Genomic DNA, 20,000 nt, shown 5'->3' with positions numbered 1-20,000 from the left:
TGAAGCGGCACACACACACACACACACACACACACACACACACACACACACACACACACACACACACACACACACACACACAGATTCATAGAAGGACATCAACACAAAAAAGGGGTGGGTGGTTTTGGGTGAATTAGTGATAAAAATAGAACATTGGGACTGCAATAAACAAGATTTTTATTCCTTTAGAGGAAGGTCACAGACGTTATCAGCAGATCAATCGGTATTGTGCTCAGGAAGCTTGTGTTTTTTTGCTGGGTTCTTTTAGGATCTTTTTTTTGGATGCTTGATGGTCTTTTGGGCCTCGCCATCAACTTCAAGGCAGTGCTGCCATTGTCGACTTCAAGGCACCTAATCCAAACCTTACCCCTAACTCTTACCTTAACCCTTGCCTAACCCTACCAGCTCCTTCCAGGCAGGGCTGCCTTGAAGTCGACAGTGGGGGCCTAAAATACCATATATCTTTTTGAATAGTCTATACATAAATACTCATTTGACTATCTATAAATGAAGTTGCATCCAAAAGGACAATGAAGCTTGTTTACCCCATCTGGGTTCCCAATGCTGCTTTTTTGAGTCTCTACCACACAAATAACCATGAAGGTGAATGTATGACCTGTGTGAAGGTCTGCCTAAATAAACCTTGATTAACTGTAAGAATTATATTAAGGGTATAAATTGGGGTGAAATTCAAGCTATGGTGAAAGTTTTAGTTTGTTGAAATGTGGCCAATTTACGAGGCCATGAGATGCACTATGTATTTCACAAAGTTTTCAACCAAGCGCCTGTCTGGTGTGGAGACCGTTTCTCCCACTGTCAAAATAGTAAAAGAGGATTCAGATACACCCTAAACCCATCTTCATCTGATGCTTCAAATCCATGTAGATTACTAGGGCCCAGTCTGATACAAACGTACAGTACAGTATGTCTGTGTATTAAATAGCTTTGGATTCTAAATGCTAGCTTTTGATCTGTAACTTTATTGTAAATATTAATGTGTTGTTAGCTTTTTTGCCTACTTGCAGGTGTGTCTGCTCTAACTCTTTCTTCTCTCCATTGTGTGTGTGTGTGTGTGTGTGTGTGTGTGTGTGTGTGTGTGTGTGTGTGTGTGTGTGTGTGTGTGTGTGTGTGTGTGTATGTGTGTGTGTGTGTCTGTGTGCAGGTGAGGCTGGTTGTGGAGGTGATATGGCCCCTGTTCCTCTTCTTCATCCTGGTCTGGGTCAGATCGACCACTCAGCCCATCTACAAAGGCCAATGTAAGTGCTTCATATTGACATTTTAAATGACCCCAATAGCATTGGGTTTGTTTCTGTTGTCCAAATGAGATCACCTGGATATCAGGAATGACACAATAACATTGCACACACTCCACTCACATTCCCAAATATTTGTAGAATACAGTTTATGATTCACTCATAGTGCAACTCACTCAGGGTAAAAATGTTCCCACAATAATAATAAATGGAATTAAGAATGAGTACATTTATACATGTATCCTGAATTTCAAATAAAACCAGATCTTGGAGTTATTTCTCTGAAGGCATACCACACCACCACATATTCATATCAAATTATGTCATAATTATGTTTACATATCAACACCTGTCTATCTGCCTAGTTATTTTGCTGTTGCTGTCTTTCAAGCTCTGATACTATGTCAGTTATAAAGTTTTTTTTTTTTGTTTGTTTTCTCAGAGCCAGCAAACATTTTCATGATAACGTTAAAGAGACAGTATACCAAAATACCAAAAATGTCCTCTTTTTGAAGCATGTTTTATAGGCTGGAAAAACTGGTAGCATCTGGTATATTCTTCAATTGAGGGACAAATAAACACACCTGTCGTTCTGCTAGCCACCTAGACTTAGGACTATACACAGGAAAAAAGCTCTCACAGCATGGTGAAAGTTTTAGTTTGTTGAAATGTGGTCAATTTATGAGGCCATGGGCAGAGACCGGTCTCGAGACCGATTTCTGCTTTCTCGGACTCGACTCGGACTTGTTCCTTCAAAGACTCGGTCTTGACTCGGTCTCGGACCACAGTGGGAGGAGAAGGACTCGTAATTTCAGACCGAGTCCTCGAGACCAGCGCATTTTTTTAGGTTCATATAAAAAAAAATGAAAATGAAATTTCACGGCGGCCACGTCTTTGCCCCTTGCGTTGGCCTTGCGTTGGCCCCCTTCTTTCAATATTCTGCTTTGCGTCCGTTTAATAGCGATTTTTATTTAGCCTATAGCCTGTCAAAATAATCTTAGCATCACAGCGCAAACTAATTCAGTCTTACACAGTGGAGAAAATGACAGCGCATGGCAAGACAGAAAGTGCGTCCAAACTCACCTATTCTTCTCAGTTGAAATACTCGCAATCGTTAAGCCTACTCATCACACAGACACATGTATCACATCACATGAAAGAGCTTTTTCTCAGCTTTTAAACGATGTTAGCCGCTAATTGCTGTGGTGAACGGTTCGCGAGAAAAGTAAATAATATAATTAAATTTAATCATAACGTCTACATAAGGTGCTATACCCATCTCCCCTACCCATTCATCTCGGTGGAATACTTCACAAACCCTTAGTTCAACACATGACAAACCATATATCAGAATAAACAGCAGACCTTACCAGAAATAAAGCAGTCCCCTGTACAGTAAGCCGTTCCAGAGTATTCCGGTTAAATTAAAAATGTAATCTGCAGCAAGGTCTACATTCATGTCTCCAACTTTGGTCTTTAGGTTGCAAAATGTGTTTAAATCGTTCTTCATGATTTCATAACAGGCCAAATGCAAAATAAATGTTACAAATATTGCCTAGATATAGGTAAATATTAAAATCAGAGGATATACAGCTGAGTAAGAGTTTGTGAAAGGAGTCTTAATGATCAAAAAATGCTAAGCATGCATCTAGGCTATTTGAGTTTCTTAAAGCTGAGCTGTGCTTAAATTGTTCAATACATGATTCCATAACAGGCCAAATATAAAATAAATATAAATATTAAATATAGCCTAGACATTTAAATATTAGATGATCAGATGATTTACAGTTCTATGTAATATGTCATGTTTCATATTTTTGTAATGTTTCATACAGTGATGCAGGTCTTCTGCTGTGAATAGGCTAAATACAACTTTGATTATTTTTATAGCCTACTACTGTACAGTTAACTTTGGCCTTGTGCCCTGACATGTGGCCTTTGTGCCCCCCACCAAATATGCCCAACTGAAGGCCAAGTGGCCTTGCCCCTAAACTGGTGAAATTCCAAGCCTGGGCCTAACTGTTGATTATTAATTGGGGTGATATTAAATCAATAGGAAAACTGACATGTTTTCATGGTCTTGGTCTCGACTCGGTCTCGACTCCTAAAGGACTCGGTCTCGACTCGGACTTGCTTCCTCAAAGACTCGGTCTTGACTCGGACTCGACTGTATTTGAAAACCAACGGACTCGGTCTCGACTCTGTCTCGACCCTTCAAAGACTCGGTCTTGTCTCGGACTCGGCATATGCGGTCTTGTCCCCATCACTAGCCATGGGCAACACTATTTAAACGAGCATGCATGTGAGCAAGGCTTTTATCTGTGTTTGGGTTTATGTAGGTCACATTTTTGCATGCCTCCCCTGAAGGTTGACTGCCAGTTTTCCACCAGTTCTCATTACTACTGCAATAACATATTATATACTTTTATATACTATTACATTTCTTTTTTCACAAACTCATTTTAATAGTGTTTGGTGAACTTTCTCATTGATTTAGGTCCACTCTGAGTAGCTTATCAGAGGGATTTCTAAAAAACAATGAAGCATATTTAGACCCTGACAATTTTTCCACTGCCACCTATTCTCTCTTCTGCTGATCGGTCTCTCTGCATGTTTGCCATTATGTCTTGGATTAAAAATATTTATACCACTGCTTGGTTGAATTTCCCATTGTCATCAGACAACGAGGGATGGAACTAACGACCATCCATTTAGAACTAATAATGTCAGTTTGTCCTGCAAGTTGAGCAATGAGTTGATATGTGGCAGAAAGAAGTATTTCTACAAACAAGACAGTTTTAGTGATTAAAGCGTTTAAATTATAACAGCAAATGAACACAACCCAAATGGCAACAGTGGTATAAGCGGGATAATGGACTCCACAAGGTTCGGTTCACAGCTCCACTGGCGCGTCGGGCCGTATTACCACCTCGAACGTGCATTTATTTATGTGAACCAGATAGATAGATAAACCAAAGAACCAAGGAACCAAACCAAAGAATCAAACGCTGCGTCGTCCATTAGCCCAAGTTTACGTAGCCTACATTATTTCAGTTGCAGCATATGAGGAGTGAGTCATTCACACTCACTGACACAGAGACATGGAGGATGCCTTCTAATAGCTGAATGTGCAGGAATCCTGAAATAAATCAATGTGTAAATTGTTTTTTTTTTTTTTTTTCGTCCTCAGGTTATTACCCCAACAAAGCTATGCCTTCTGCCGGAGTGTTGCCATGGCTTCAAGGCCTCATGTGTAACCTTGACAACCCCTGTGTTAACAGCCCCACACCTGGAGAGACCCCTGGACAAGTCAACAATTTCAACTCCTCCATGTATGTGCTTTCCCAGTCATGATCTATTCTCACCTTGCACGTTTTGCCCATGGAGCTGTGACTAAATAACCTCATCCACGGTGCATAGCCTCTCATTTGTCATGACTTAAAACTCTGTCTTGTCTTCATGGATCTCATTTGCTGTTAAAGATTTAAGCTGGGTAGGTTTGGAAAGGTCACCCAGTTACGTCCATGTATTAGTTTTCTTCACTTATCCTGTCTTATGTCTGCTGCAGAATTGCGGGGATGTTAATCGAACTGCAGACACTACTGTCCGCCGGACTCTCCCCAGTGAAGGTCAAACAGCTATCGGACGATCTTGGCCAGTGGTCTTCCATTCTTGAAAATGCTGACCTTGAAAATGGTACGATGCACAACATAATGACATATAATTTCATATTACTCATTGCTGTCAGAGGAAATTGTCACAACAGTGTCTCCTTGAAATGTAGTCAAGGACATTGATGTTTGATGTTGATGTTTACTTAGGATACTAAAAAAACAAGCTGAGTTTTTATTTAAGATTATTATATGATTAATATAAGAGAACACAAAACAGCATCTTCCATTAAATTGAATGGTTTCTGTAACCTCAGTCATTTTTTACATAGTATGCTGGTCTTCATTGTTAATAACACAACCCATGTCACACCCAATCCAGATCAGACAGCCAAGTTCATCACTTGTCATTTTACAAATTATATAAACACCCCCTAATCTTCATATTTGGGTGGGACCCAATATTCTTTAGGATATGCTGACAAAAAAAGATTCTTCATGGTAATTTACCAGACAACTGCCCCATGACCGAGGATGATTTTCCTCTCATCTTTACAACTTGTGTCTGTGTGGCAGTCTAATCTTAGAGAGAGTCTCATTTGCAAATAGCCACACAAGAAAGCCTAAACATTGTCACCATTGAGGCCATCAACGAAGCCAATTACAAGACAAGTGGGAGGGGAGAGAGCGAACTGAGCATCTGAGGGTCACGCTGCTAACATACAAGATTAAATCCATCAAAAGATCTAAGGCCCTGTGTAATTAACGCAAAACTGAATGAGCCAGCGCGAGAGGGAAAGGTCATTAGACAAACCAGACCAGAGATGCGGTGATATCAAAGCCCAGAAACGCAAAAGGTGAGCCTGCTGGTATGGTCTTTCCAAGTAATTAAAAGGAATAAGAAGTGGGCGCTTTAATCGTCTCCACAAATGGGAGAGTTCAGCAGAGGGACAATTTTTCTCAGGCCCTGACCCTAACATGTGGCTCAGTGGGTACTTACTATCAGTGGGCACCTGCTAGGACTTCTTTGTTGTCGTTGATTGGGGGCCTCACAGGTACAGTAGATGCTAATGCCCCCCTAGCTAAGTAGTGACTGGAGTGGTCAAAATGGAGATCAATAAATACATTATAGGACTGTTTGATAAGATGGTGGCCATCATCAAGGACCAGTATGCCATTTGCAGATTCATAGAAACACTTTAATGATGGTTTTGAAATCGGCCTACTAAATAAATTGTGGTCCTGATATCGACTGGAGTTAGCATGCAAACAAGCTAGTTCTGGACCAGCTGTCTTGCAATACCACTTTGTATAATGTATGACACTTTATTAATTAATGTGCAAGTCAATGGGAAGAGTGCCATGGAGGAAAAACTGCTCCAGAATTCCACATAGTACACAAACTCCTAAGCATTCCAGAACTTTATAGGAATGTACTGTATATAAGTAAAAGTATATATACTCTTTTGATCCTGTGAGGGAAATTTGGTCTCTGCATTCATCCCAATCGGTGAATTAGTGAAAGACACTCAGCACACAGTGAGGTGAAGCACACACTAATCCCGATGCAGTGAGCTGCCTGCTACATCGGCGCTCGGGGAGCAGTGCCTTGCTCAAGGGTCCTTGAATTTCCCCTTGGGGATCAATAAAGTATCTATCTATCTATCTATCTATCTACTTCAGCCGTTCCTACTGGTCGGGGTTCAAACCGACAACCCTCCGGTTACAAGTCCGAAGCCATAACCAGTAGGCCACGGCTGCCCCAAATGTCTCACGTCAAAATGGGAAACTGTATCGTAGTGAGAGTCTGCTCTCTTCACAACCCCAGCTTCTGTCTCCTCCAGTGCTATCAGAATAAGACCATGACATCAACATGGATTTGGCAGAGAGCGGAAAGTATGGTCGGGGGCATAGAGAGACTGCTCAACACTCAATTGGCTTTCATGCTTGTCTATGAGATAACAGCATTCCCAGGGAAAGATGATGTGCATTTAATTAGGCATAAATGGTCATTAGTAGCCTAATACATGTCCACAGTACAGACAGCTCCAGATCCCCTCTTTCACACTCAAACCCTCACACATTGGTGATCACTCTGGCAAGATGTCTTTGGTTGTATTCAGCCTACCATATGGTCATAAACTGTCAAATTACATAACCGTATGGCTGTCAGCCAGAAATGCTCAGTTTAAAGGAGCTACAGTATGTAGTCAACTTGAGATGACTTAGGGCGTAACACTATTCCATTTATACGTTTGACCCCCAAAGTCCAGTTCACTAGTTCACATTCCTGAATTTGCATAAAGACATAAAAGCATAATACATAAAAGCATAATAGAAAGCATGTTTGGCGAGGTCTCTGGCCATGGTCCTGAAGGGCTTCGCGGAATCGTGCCGGAGTCGACTGCGCAGGCAGGAGTCGGGCAGGATTCCGCCATACACCCCCTTATTCTTTAACTATGGAAGACGGGAGGCGTAAGGGGAGGTGGTGGGTTGCGAGCGGAGTAACACCGATGCTGCAACTTCGGCAGGTAGACTGCGAAATAAATAACCTGACTGATTGAAGAAGGAGGCGTGGCAAATTCCGTCACGCTCCTCCCGAACTTCCGTTTGTAAAACGCCATTTCGTTTGACCAGTGATCGTTCCGAACTGTACCCGGGCACGGTACACTGATCTATGCCCGGGTCAGCTTGAGGAGGTGGACTCGGGCACGGTACAGTTGGGCATTATGATCGCCCCTATGCAAAGATTCTAGAGCACAGCAGCTCAACCCTGCCCGGGTAGTGTGAGTGCTGACCAAGAACGGAAGAGAACCGCACTCCAGCACGGTACAAGTGAACCTTGCCCAGTGTGAGCACGCCCTTAAATGCAACCACTTGCACTGTATTTAAGTACAGTACTACAGTGTCCACATGAGGTATTACAAGGGAGCCAGTCAGGCACTAGCTGGTTTGCATGCTAACTTTTGTGTATCTATCTGGACAATACAGAGCATATGCGTTTTCAACATTACTTCACAAGGATGTTTTTTTTTTCCACATTTTTTTGCTATTTGCTATTCTCAACTAGAGAACTCCACATAAGACATTTATTCCTTTAATCTTTTTACATAATGTGAAATGGGTTGTCTTGTTTAAGTAGATTGGATTAATAGTCAGGGTATTCATTTGAGCCCTTTATGCTCGTCCTGAAATTCATTTCAGAGACCAGGTCGTTCCCTTGCAAAATATGAAAGCAAAGATGAGGGAAAGTAGAAAGAATGTCGATAATGAATTTAGCCTTTGTAAAGTGAAAGCTTGTTTTTGATCTAATTTGTTTGCCCTCCATCATGTGATAGGTCAACCGGTTCCTCTGAGAAGTCTTCTGCGAGACGATGAAAGTTTCACTGTGTTTTTGCAAGAAGAGCTCGGCGTTCCGGCTTCTGCAGCCCAGAGGTTAATGAAGACAGGTGTACGCATCAACACGGTGAGTCATCGAGTCACACGCTTATATCATCTTTGTTCTGGAATCAGAGACAAGAATAACATCATCGGTGAGTTGCACAGTTTTGAAAACGAACGTTAAGGGTTGTTTTAGGACATGTTTGAGTAGCCTACAGTATGCCTGTTGGCAGCCACCCTGAGCAGTCAAAGGCGATTCAAAACGAGTCAGAAAAGTCGAGACAGGACCAATCATCAAAATTCCGGTGTCCACCACTCTAGTTAATCCAAAACAAACCAGAAAAGGGACTCAAAGTGCTAAAAACCGGAATTTTCCTTTAAATAAAAAATAGATTGTGTATTAGCCACATTGTGTATAAACCGCAGGACAGTGTTTTATGCAAATAAAAAAAAAAAAGCAAAACCATATTAATACCATATTAACTGTCCTGTGTATTAACCTCATAGCTGAAGAAATTGTGCAACATCAATGTATAAACCTCGGATAATAGATTAAATTATGTTTATGTCAATAGAGGATTGTGTGTGGGCAGTGCCATTATCATTTTCCAGTTCTCCGTTGATACCACTTCCCTAGGCGAGATTATTTGCTCCCATGGACTTGCCTGTTGCTGTTATTTGGATGATACTCAACTTTACCTGTATTTCCCACCTGATGACTATTATTTCTGCTTGGATTTCTTCATGCTTAAGGGACATTTCAATCTGGATGAAGATCAATACCTTCAACTCAGTCTCTCCAAAACTGAACTTCTGGTATTCCCAGCTAATACAGCTTGGATCTTTTTCAATGACCCTTGCGAAAATGTCATGTAACTTGGGTCACAACTGATGAATTGTCATGTCAGTTTATCCTATAGAATATTGGGAAGATCAAACTTTATCTAACACAATATGCCACACAACTTCTTATGCTGGCCAGTTGCCATGGTTCTCTCCAAACTGGACTATTACAATGCATGGTTAGCTAACCTACCTGTTTCTATAGTGACAGCATTACTGATGATTCAAAATGCAGCTGCACGTCTGGTCTTCAATCAACCAAAGAAGACACATGCATCTCATCTCTTAGCTACTCTTCATTGCCTTCCTGTAGCAGCCAGAATTATACTCAACTCAGAATTATACTCACTCTGGCCTGTTGGACACTGACTGGATCTTCATCTTGCTATCTTAATTCCATGATCCTGCTCAATAGCCCCTCTCGCCCATTGCAAACTTTTGATGACTGTCTACTATGTTGGCCTTCCATCAACACTAAGTGGTCACATTCAAGACTGTCAGATAAAAACAGCCTCAAACTAAGTCCTTAATTTGCCAGAAGGGTGAAGACTGTATATATTTGATAAAAAAGTTAAATCCTTGTCCTTAATAAAAGTTAAATAATGAAGAAATAAGGAAGGAAGTGTAGGCAGCTGGAAAATGTGTATCCAGGAGAAAAATGAAAAAAAAATACTGTTATAGTTTTTATATATTTTTGACAGCAAGCAGGCAATGTCTGTATGAGAGAATTAATTGGATGAGAAGAGGCTTTTTAGACAAATAAAGAAAATTATTTGGTCTGTGACAGACAAGACTGACACTTCCTTCAAATGCTTCCCCCCTCTCCACACACACACACACACACACACACACACACACACACACACACACACACACACACACACACTCTGTGTCCATGCTGTCTGTAACGCTGCATATATGAAGCCCTCTCTCCCTTCTCTCGTTTGCTTCTTCAGGTCCCACAACTCTCGACAGAGCAGGACCTGAGGTCAGTGCTGTGTGAGGGCCGAACGCTCGAGCGGTACCTTGAATTTGGCTCAGATGCCGAGCGGGACGCCTTCCAGAACGTCAGCTGCTCCCTCAGCTCTGCCCAGCTGCGACAGACTCAGGAGGCTTTCCAGCGGAACCTTGACCCCAGGAAGCTGCTCCGCAATGTGAGTTATCAGGCTGCGTGTGTCCATGGTCCATGAGTGGCTGCGTGCACATCCCTTCAAGGCCAGGTGCAGGAGAAGGTGCATCAAGGTAAAGCGAAGAGAAAGAGAATGTACGCACACTGGAGTAGCCCCCAAAACTTTAATTAAAAAACAGCGACGTTTCGACCCGACAGGGACTTCTTCAGGCTAAACATTGCTGTTTTTTGATTAAAGTTTGGAAGCTACTCCGGTGAGCAAACATTCTATTTGGCTTTACCTGTCCATATCTGGGCCTTGGAATCAGAAACCTATCCAAATGGTTTGTTTTCAGTTCCAAGAAATTTGTCTTAAGTTAAAGGGATTTAAAAGGGAGATGAAATACAAAGGTGATTTGCCACCAAAGAGAAAAAATATATAGATCATGAAATATGGGAACAGATTTATCATTTTAAAATTTGATAAATTAGTAAGTATGTGGTTCCTAGTAAATCATCTCTGACGTAGAAATGGTTTCTACAGCATACAGTATAGCTGATTAGACCAGAGGTGCGTTCTAATTTGGCAAACAGCTCCGAACGTACATGGTGTATATGTTTTCTCTGAAAAGTTAAATTTGAAAGATTGTGTATATCCCATCTTAAAGATATCCCTTCGTCTAGCTCCACTGTAGGTCATGGAGAACAACCCCCTTAAACAGTTTGCAAGTGTTTACAAACGTTTGTTGAGAACTCAAGGCAAACAGGAAACTCTTTGCAAACGTTCACAACCGTTTGCTTATGATGCTTATGCTTGAACTAGGCAAAGATTATAGGCACAGACTGGGGCCAGATCAGAGGTAGAACAGGGCCAGATCAGAGTCAAATTAGTGTCTGGATCAGGACAAGTGCTTGGTAGTGTAGTGGTTAAGGAGTAGGGCTAGCATACAGTAGCCAGTAAAGTTGTGGGTTCAATTCCTGGCTGCCACCTTAGTGCCCTTAAGTAAAGGCACTTTACCTGTTGCTCCAGCGGAGACTGGCCATTGTAATAACAGACTTGTGTAAGTCGCTTTGTATAAAAGCGTCAGCCAAATAAAAAATAACAAAAATCCTGCTCCCAATCTGCTGATATCTCCTCACCCTGGATTTCCGGCTCAGCAGATTTGCTCTCCCATTGTGATTGGTTCCCCTTCTGATGTTGTTTGTTGTTTGTTCTCCCTGGGGCTAACTGCTTTGAATTCATGCTCAATGACATTTACATTCAGATTAATACAAAAAGACATCAGTCAGCAAGACAATGGATACTACAAACTACACTTCTTAAATCACAAACAATTGTATTCCGGACAGGTTCTCTCTCTCTCACACACAGGCAAATAAGGAACCATGAAAAACACTGCGCTAAAACGTATAATCTCAGGCACTCTATATTTGAATACAATAGCGGGTTATTTTGGAATTAGAACACAGTGAACAGGTTCCCTGTGGGAATACCCAAGATGCATCTCCCTCAGGTAAAGGATGTGTAATGCTAAACTCAGCAGATGCTGCTGTTAAGACAGACAGCCCTGACTAGAGTGCCCTGGCCTGAAGTGATATGTCTGCCCCCTTGATCTAATATGAAATCATTTGAATAATGAGCCTGTCATTGTGTCTTAATTAGAAAGATCTTGTGACATGTAAAGCAGGGGCATTTACATATCAGATAAGAACTTGGAACAAAGTGGAGGACATCAGCGTGTTCCGAGAGGAGATGGGAAACAATAATGGGTCATGTCTCCGACATTACCTCAGTGAGTTTGTATCTGGTGTGTATGTGTGTGTGTGTGTGTGTGTGTGTGTGTGTGTGTAAGAGAGAGAGAGAGAGAGAGAGAGAGAGAGAGAGAGAGATAGTGTGTGTGCATGCCTGCTGCCTCTCTGTGTGAGTGTGTGTGTGTGTGTGTGTGTGTGTGTGTGTGTGTGGGTGGGTGAGTGTGTGTATACATGCATAGCTATATTTACAGGCCATCTTAATATCAAACATTCTATGACAGGCCCCATCTCAGACACTATGATCTCTGCATTTGTCAGACATCCAAACATCTTGCTTTGACCCTAAAGGGGTGTCTAAGAACATGTTGAAAGTCAGTTACGAATGTTTCTTGTTACCAAATCTCTAACAGCTAACCATAAGCAGTTGATTTACTCACTGTTGTCATTTGCATCCTGGATACTCACATTCATAATTTATGTTACTGTATGAAATGACAAGGCAATAGCCACCATTTTTCTTGACAGTATTACAGGGGAGTTGTATGAGTCCTCAGCTGTTTGTGCCGTTACGTATTTGTCATTCTCCTCCACATCTCTCTCTCTATGGCAAACATTTAGATTGTGAAAATTATGAAAACACATCAGACCCTCGGGTATTACAGTAATTTCCTGTATATTACCCGCATTGTGTATAAACCGCAGGACAGTGTTTTATGCAAGTTAAGAAAACAAAACCATATTAATACCATATTAACTGCCCCCCATGTATTAACCCTAATAGGAATCATAGCTTTAGAAATTTAGCAAAATCAATGTATAAACCTCGGCCAATAGTTGGGAAATTACGGTAGGTCTGTACCTGCACTGAATGCGCTCTTACTGGCCAGAGAGGAGTGGCAGTGACTCATCAGAGGAGTCTTTGTTGTTGGTTGGAGCCTGGCTCCTCTTGACCCTGCCCATGTGTTCTTTGGCAAGGCTATTCGCCATATTAAAGTGCTCCATGCGCTCGGAGAAATTGAATAGAGTACATGCCGTCCATTTACTGTAGCGCCATGAGTCTACACTGCACTTCAGTATGTGTAGTATGACGAATGCTATGGTTGGAAGAGGATTTTTTCCCTTTGTGGGCTGTTGTGGAAGCGCCCTCGGAGTGCTATTTGCATCTGTGGGTCTTCTGGGACACGGGGAAGAGTGACCGGGGCAAAGCTAAGTTTGTTAATCCGAAACTTTCATCTCCATGCCTCTCGTGTGTACTCTGGTGACTTGTGAGGATGGTGTGTGTGTGTGTGTGTGTGTGTGTGTGTGTGCGTGTGTGTGTGTGTGTGTGTGTGTGTGTGTGTGTGTGTGTGTGTGTGTGTGTGTGTGTGTGTGTGTAAGAGCAATGGATTTCTGTGTTTTTACTTTGAGAGATAGTACACAAGACAACCAGTGTCATAAATAGATAATGAAGGCAGTGCAAGTTCAGAGAGAGAAAGGAAGATTGGGGGGAGAGAGAAGTATAGAGAAAGAGGGGTGGAGAGAGAGTTGAAGACGACAGAGAGAGGGATGAAAACAGCATTAAACCCCCAAAGCCCAGAGGGTTTGCCACTATAGAGTCCTGTGTGTGTGTAGGAAGAAGAAGTGGACGAGACAGGACGATGAAGAACTGGGGGGGTTGGGGGAATGAGGATAAAGTGATAAGGCCAGAAGCAAACTGAGAAATGGGGTAAAAAGAAAGATAGAGAGAGAGAGACACAGTAAAACAGGCTCAAAGTAGGGCTTACCACAGCATTTAGCAGCTGTGGTTGGTTCTGGAGTGGTGGACCGACGTTGAGATGGAGTGCATTTGGAGTGCAAAAGCTGGGTCAGGTCCGGTCAAAGTCAGTCAGAGAGTGGCTGTGCTTGTTTGGTTTTAAAATCTAGACTAGCTGCACCTACTGCAATACAGCCTAAAGCTGCGGGGAATGGCAATGGAACATCATTGTTCTTAGACTACATTCAGACATGGTTTCTTTTTCTGACAAGATAAGTTGTTCAGACCGCTTTTTTTAAGTTTTAAAAAAATCTGCCATCGTATTTGTTCCAAAAAACAAGCTGGAATCGTCTTAAACGACAGGTCTCGGTTATCCGCTTGTGATTGGTCAACTGTCAAAAAACAGCTGAGAAAAATATGCCTAGTTTGAACGTGTCCTTTGGAGGAATGAAATGCATATGTTATCACTAAGAGCATACTTGAATATTGGGGTGGACATGTCTCCATTGAACTACAGTATGATTATGGCCTTGCCCAGTTCACCCAAATGGCTGTATACTGGGTATGACATTGGTTTACAATATGTACATTGTTATTTCTCTGTCACAGTGACACAATTGAAGCCACAATTTTATCTGTATCTATTACTGTGCAATAACACTCATCAGATGTTTTCTCAGTACTAAAATGTCTCTTGAATAGCAAGTGTTAGAAATGAGTGGTGTAGTCTAGTTAGCTGTAGTGGAGTGATGTAGTAGTTAGCTGTAGTGGGTATACTGTGATCAACCCCAAATGTTAATGTCTATCCTTGGCTATTCATACCAGGTTCATACCGCATTAGGGTCCAAGTGCCCCTGGAAAGCCGGGTTCATACCGCACTTAAGGGTCATTCACACCAAGAACGATAACAATAACGGTAACTATAAACAAATATCGTTCTTGTTAATATGAATGACGCCAACGACATGAAGAACGATATCGTTGGGGATCACTTTCAGAGTGATTTTGAGAATGATAAAAAGCTAATAGCCAACCCATTAAATGTTAGCCGTCACATTCATTACCACAAGGAGAGACTATGTTTATTGTTGTTCAGTGTGGACGCTTTTATCGTTATGGTTATGGTTATAGTTATCGTTATCATTCTTGGTGTGATTGGCCCTTTAGGGTCCAAGTGCCCATGGGAACCCAGGTTCATACCGCACGGGTCCAAGTGCACAGGGCAACCCGGGTTCAAGTCAGTCTTTGGTCTTGGGACTCGGGTCCCACTCGCTTCCTGTCACTCTCTTTGTCGTCCTGTCTAATAGACAAGCCCCAAAATATATTTTAAACAAAATACTTTTTTTGCAAACACCACGCTCTCCCGTTTTCTGTGGGTGCGTGATCCAGGAAATTTACAGAAAATCAAAGATTGGTCGCACTCCAAGAAATTCTTCTTATCTCGCTGGTTTATTTTAACTGGCAGCAGGGTAAGTAAACACAATACTTACAAATAACTATTATGTACACAATACTTCCAAAAAACTGGAACACTGTCTGCTGCCTCCAGCCCGTCTTAACATTTCCAGACACTCTCCTTGGCTTGGCGATGATGAAACAGGCCATCTTCCACTCCTCGCCGCTTAGTAAGTGATTTACCCTCTGTATTCCGCAGACTGACAATGACTTGTCATGCTAATAATAAAATATGGCGGTGCCCACACGTCAATGACACACTTAAGCCCAATGTTGTAGGACCCCTGGTTTCAATTAGAGCTTCTCTTTATATCGCCATTAGGGCACTAGGCTGTCATTGAGACGAGCAGGTGCTGAAGGATTGAGGGGGACGGCGGCGACCATTGTGTGTGTGTATGTGTGTGTGTGTGTGTGTGTGTGTGTGTGTGTGTGTGTGTGTGTGTGTGTGTGTGTGTGCGTGCGTGTGTGTGTGTGTATGGAGAGTGTAAGCATCTCACTTACGTCTCCTCTAAAGCACTTTAGCTCAGTGAGCGTGTGAAGTACCCGGGGTCTAGTATCACCTCTTAATGCAAATCATACCACACACACACACACACACACACACACACACACACACACACACACACACACACACACACACACTCACACCATCACCACACCTACACACACCACCTAACAGCGTCGTCCTTTTCAGTGTATTAGCACTTAAAGCCTGCCCCTCCACCTCCACTGGTGGTGAATTGGTAAGGGGAGAGGGGGGGTCCATGGTGTCTATTGGGTCCACTTTCGCCTCCTTGTGCCTTGATGCCAAGGGCAAAATTGGGCCCAAATGAATGCACTCAGGATGCAGTGAGAGTGGAGAGAGGCAGAGGGAGAGGGACGAGGGTGGGTGGGTGGTTTCGGAGGAGAAATTGCTGGGCTACATTTTTTTCTGCAAATGACATCTCCTTGAGTTTGTAGAAAAGACTCTTCTCTTCAGGTTTTTTTTTCTCTCCTCATCAGCGACTCGGGAGTTCTCCTTCCTTCACAAACTCTTCTTGGTCCTTTTTTTCTCCCCCGAACACACCCCACTACCCCCCAACCCACCCCACCCCCTCTATTCAGGAAATGTTATGAAGTATTTTAGTTTTCTCAAGGTTAGAGTAAGTTCATTTCTTTGCCATATACGTCTCTTTAAGCTTGACACAAAGGCACTGGTGGCTTCAAAATGTGTTATTTCACCCACCTCGGGTCCTTGTTCAGCCCAATGTGTTTCAGTACGAGTAATGACCTTGGAAGTAAATACTTCAAATTGTCTTTACAATGCAAATGTAGCTGAAGGCCTGTGTGAATTTGTTATCTTGCATACAGATAAACTTACCATTCCTAAAAAGGACCCTGTCCAGTTAGAAACAGTTGTATGGTGCACTTTCATATAATTATTTACAATGAATGTAGTCATTTAGCACACATTCACACACTCATATTTTATTTTCTGAGTCCAAACAACTGTAAACAAATGTTGGTGAATGCTCTCAAACAGCTTTTCATCAATGGTTGTGTTTAGAGTTGTGTTACAGTTTGGATTGTCCACAAAAATGTTCATAGAAAATGTGTTTGCTTATGCTACTCCTCCAGTTTATCTAGACACTACTTACACTGAGGGGTCTTTCATGATCATGTTTAGCACTAGACTCGTAGGCAGTGCGTTTCAATAGACTGGCAAACATCAAGTTGATTTATCAAACATCTGGCTAAACATATGTTGGTGCTCTAACTTTGAAAGACCTCCATGGCGAGCCATTTAATGTTAATGCTTGAACTTCAAATCTTTGCAGCGCAAATGTAAACCCTAAATTTGACTTGCCACTTTCTCTTCTACTTCCTCTTCTTCCCTTACAGCTTCCCACAGCGCTGGGCCTGAACCCTGCAGAGAGTGTCGAGCTCTACAGCCAAATGGTGACAGACGTGGCTCCTCTGGTAGACCAGGTTTGTCTCACCCTCCATCAGTCCCTCCCTCCCTCCCTCCATCCCTCCCTCCCTCCCACTCGCTCTCTCACTCGTGTGGTGGAGTGTGTTTGAATTTGAATGTCGGCCCAATAAAGGCGAGATATCACATTTCAGAGGCGAGACACCTGCTCCCAATTACAGGCCATTTCCCAGTCTCCGCCGAGGCTGTATGAAAATGAGGCTGGAATTAGATCAAATGAGCCCCAATATGAAGCGCCGGTGTTTTGATGTATACAATATAGTTGCTGCCATGGTGTTGTTATTGTCTCAGAGAAGAGATTATGTGGTGGTATTATGTTGTTGTTCATGTTGTGGTAACACTTTATTTTAATGTGTCGCTTTTACAGTGTACCTACCTTATTAGGTACAGTGGTACAACCTGTGTAACAACATATACTATCAGGTACTATCATTGTACTTGCATTATGTATTTGTGGGTACCTACATATAGTTGTTACATTGTAATACTGAGTGCTTTTACAAAACTTTGCCAATTTGCCTAAATTTTCATCAGAGGCAAAGAGCTGACCTGCTGGATGGGGTAAATCTGGTCATGATAGATTTGATATACAAAGCATTCTTAGCTCCAGTCAAGGCCTCATTGTCTTCAGTGTACATGTAACAGCTGTGCTGCTACAACCTTGTTACTCTTTGATACAGTGGAATAAACCTATTAAGTGTACCAGTTAATTACTTACATGTACATGTGGCATGTATGTTATGTCTTCGATGTCTTGGAACAGGTCTACTAATTCACTACATAGTACATATATCAACTGTGTTGGTACACACTTATTGCTCTTTGATACAGTGGCATAAACCCATTAAAATGAAGTGTACCAGTTAAGTACTTACAATTACATATTACATGTATGTTGTGTGTACCAGTTAAGTACTTACTGTACATCTACATATATCCATCCTGTCAATGATGTTATGCATCCTGTAATTGATGTGTTGAAACGTGTCTGCTGTTACACCACACAGTACATGTGAATTAGTAGACCTGTTCCAAGACAAGGCCTGTTCCAGTTTATTCCACTGTATCAAAGAGTAACAAGGTTGTAGCAGCACAGCTGTTACATGTACACTGAAGATAATGAGGCCTTGACTGGAGCTAAGCATGCTTTGTATATCAAATCTATCATGACCCGATTTACCCCATCCAGCAGGTCTCAGGTCAGCTCTTTGCCTCTGATGGAAATTTAGGCAAATTGGCTAAGTTTTGTAAAAGCACTCAGTATTACAATGTAATAACTATATGTAGGTACCCACAAATACATAATGCAAGTACCTGATAGTACATGTTGTTACACAGGTTGTACCACTGTACCTAATTAGGTAAGTACACTGTAACAGCGACACATTAAAATGAAGTGTTACCCCCTCTCCATCTTCAAAAAACCCTGCTTTTCAGAGAATATCTCCTCTCGTAGCACTACGTACAACTAGCCTTTTAATTCTAGCACTTATCATCTGACCAACTGGCACTTAACTGTATAAAAACAGCACTCACTGATGCACTTTTCTTATTGTACTCTACCTTTTAAATTGTTTTAAATTGCTCTAGAATTGTTGGGAGAATTGTTTTAAAAAGCTTTAAACTGTTTACTATGTTGTAAGTAAATAAAATGTCAGCCAAATGCAATGCAATGCAATGTAATCCAACAGATGCTGAGGACTCAGAGGACTCTGCTAAGTGTGACTGATGGTGTAGACTTTAGAAATAACACCTTCAGCGACCTAACTGCACTGCTGTGTGGGCCAAGCCCTGACTCCAACTCCACCAAGTCCACTCAAGCCAGGTCCAGTTCATGGCCGATGAATGAGCGGAAGGACAGCAGTAGCCAGCAGCCAACTCAGAGAAATGCTAGTAAGTCTAAGTTCAGAAAAGTGCACACGGATGTCATGGGGAAAATAGTAGCGTAGTGGTTAAGGAGCTGGGCTAGCATGTAGTAGCCTGTAAAGTTGTGGGTTCAATTCCCGGCTTCCACCATTGTGCCTCTGAGCAAGGCGATGAACGATGGCCCTTGTGATATGACTACTGTAAGTTGCTTTAGATAGAAGCGTCTGCCAATGTAAATGGTTAAACTTTATATCCATACCAAGGATATGGTTCAGAGCCAGGGTAGCTGTATTATGTGTATGCTACATAAACATTGAAACTGGGATTTAAGTTAATGTGGAATTGTGTAAGTATCATATTATTCATAGACACTGTTTTCCACACATTGACACAATGTGTCACACTATGTTCAATTATAGTTACAATGTAGCAAGGGCAATGCAATGTAATAAGAAGGGTTACAGATTGATATGTATTAAATGATAGCGATAAGCTGTATTGATTTGACTTGGTTATTTTTTCTGACGTATTTGTCCAAGCCAATACCCGTTGGGCCTCTCTATCAGATACTTTTGGCCTGTGGCTGTCTATGTCACTTTAACACTGCGATAAATCTTTGATTCAGGTCAGCGTTTTAATCCTGACAAGATAAAAGCATTGGATCTGACAGGTCTCAGACCTACCCTACGCCCAGACATCCCCAAACTTAACCGAATTGCACAAGACAATCAGAAATTAATCGACACAAGGCCCTGTCTCCTGCATCAGTCACATTCATCACATAACCACTCCTCCCTCCATTAACAAAAGCCCCACAGATATGTAAGGAATCATGATCGTGGGCGGTTGTCGCGATCACAGAGCCATTGTTGTGGGAAATGGGAAATCGCGGTGCAGCGTGTTTTTTGTGTGTGTGGAGCGCGGATGTAGCCACTGCCCCTGGGAAATCATTCGACTGGAGTGGACTCGAATCAAGCCATTAAATATGTAGACAGCTTCTGGAGCCTCTGTTTTCGTAATGGTCATTTTG

At 42.1% G+C, this 20,000-nt stretch overlaps 1 protein-coding gene across 1 annotated transcript in view; it reads left to right on the top strand.

Moving 5' to 3' along the window:
* LOC143127885 (phospholipid-transporting ATPase ABCA1) overlaps positions 1-20,000 on the top strand; it is a 267,356-nt gene that overhangs the window by 32,768 nt on the left and 214,588 nt on the right. Inside the window, exons 3-9 of the mRNA XM_076289598.1 lie at positions 1,163-1,256; positions 4,444-4,585; positions 4,822-4,949; positions 8,203-8,330; positions 10,045-10,242; positions 17,017-17,103; positions 18,796-18,997. Of these exons, the coding sequence (XP_076145713.1) occupies positions 1,163-1,256; positions 4,444-4,585; positions 4,822-4,949; positions 8,203-8,330; positions 10,045-10,242; positions 17,017-17,103; positions 18,796-18,997 (979 nt within the window). The remainder of the gene's footprint in view (positions 1-1,162; positions 1,257-4,443; positions 4,586-4,821; positions 4,950-8,202; positions 8,331-10,044; positions 10,243-17,016; positions 17,104-18,795; positions 18,998-20,000) is intronic.

This window comes from Alosa pseudoharengus, unplaced genomic scaffold (assembly GCF_046254945.1).
Source record: "Alosa pseudoharengus isolate Yale_2024_CS ecotype anadromous, Long Island Sound unplaced genomic scaffold, YU_APseudo_1.1 YU_APseudo_1.1_scf_17, whole genome shotgun sequence".
In the NCBI taxonomy this organism is placed as follows: domain Eukaryota; kingdom Metazoa; phylum Chordata; class Actinopteri; order Clupeiformes; family Clupeidae; genus Alosa; species Alosa pseudoharengus.
This window is presented reverse-complemented; position numbering and strand designations above follow the sequence as displayed.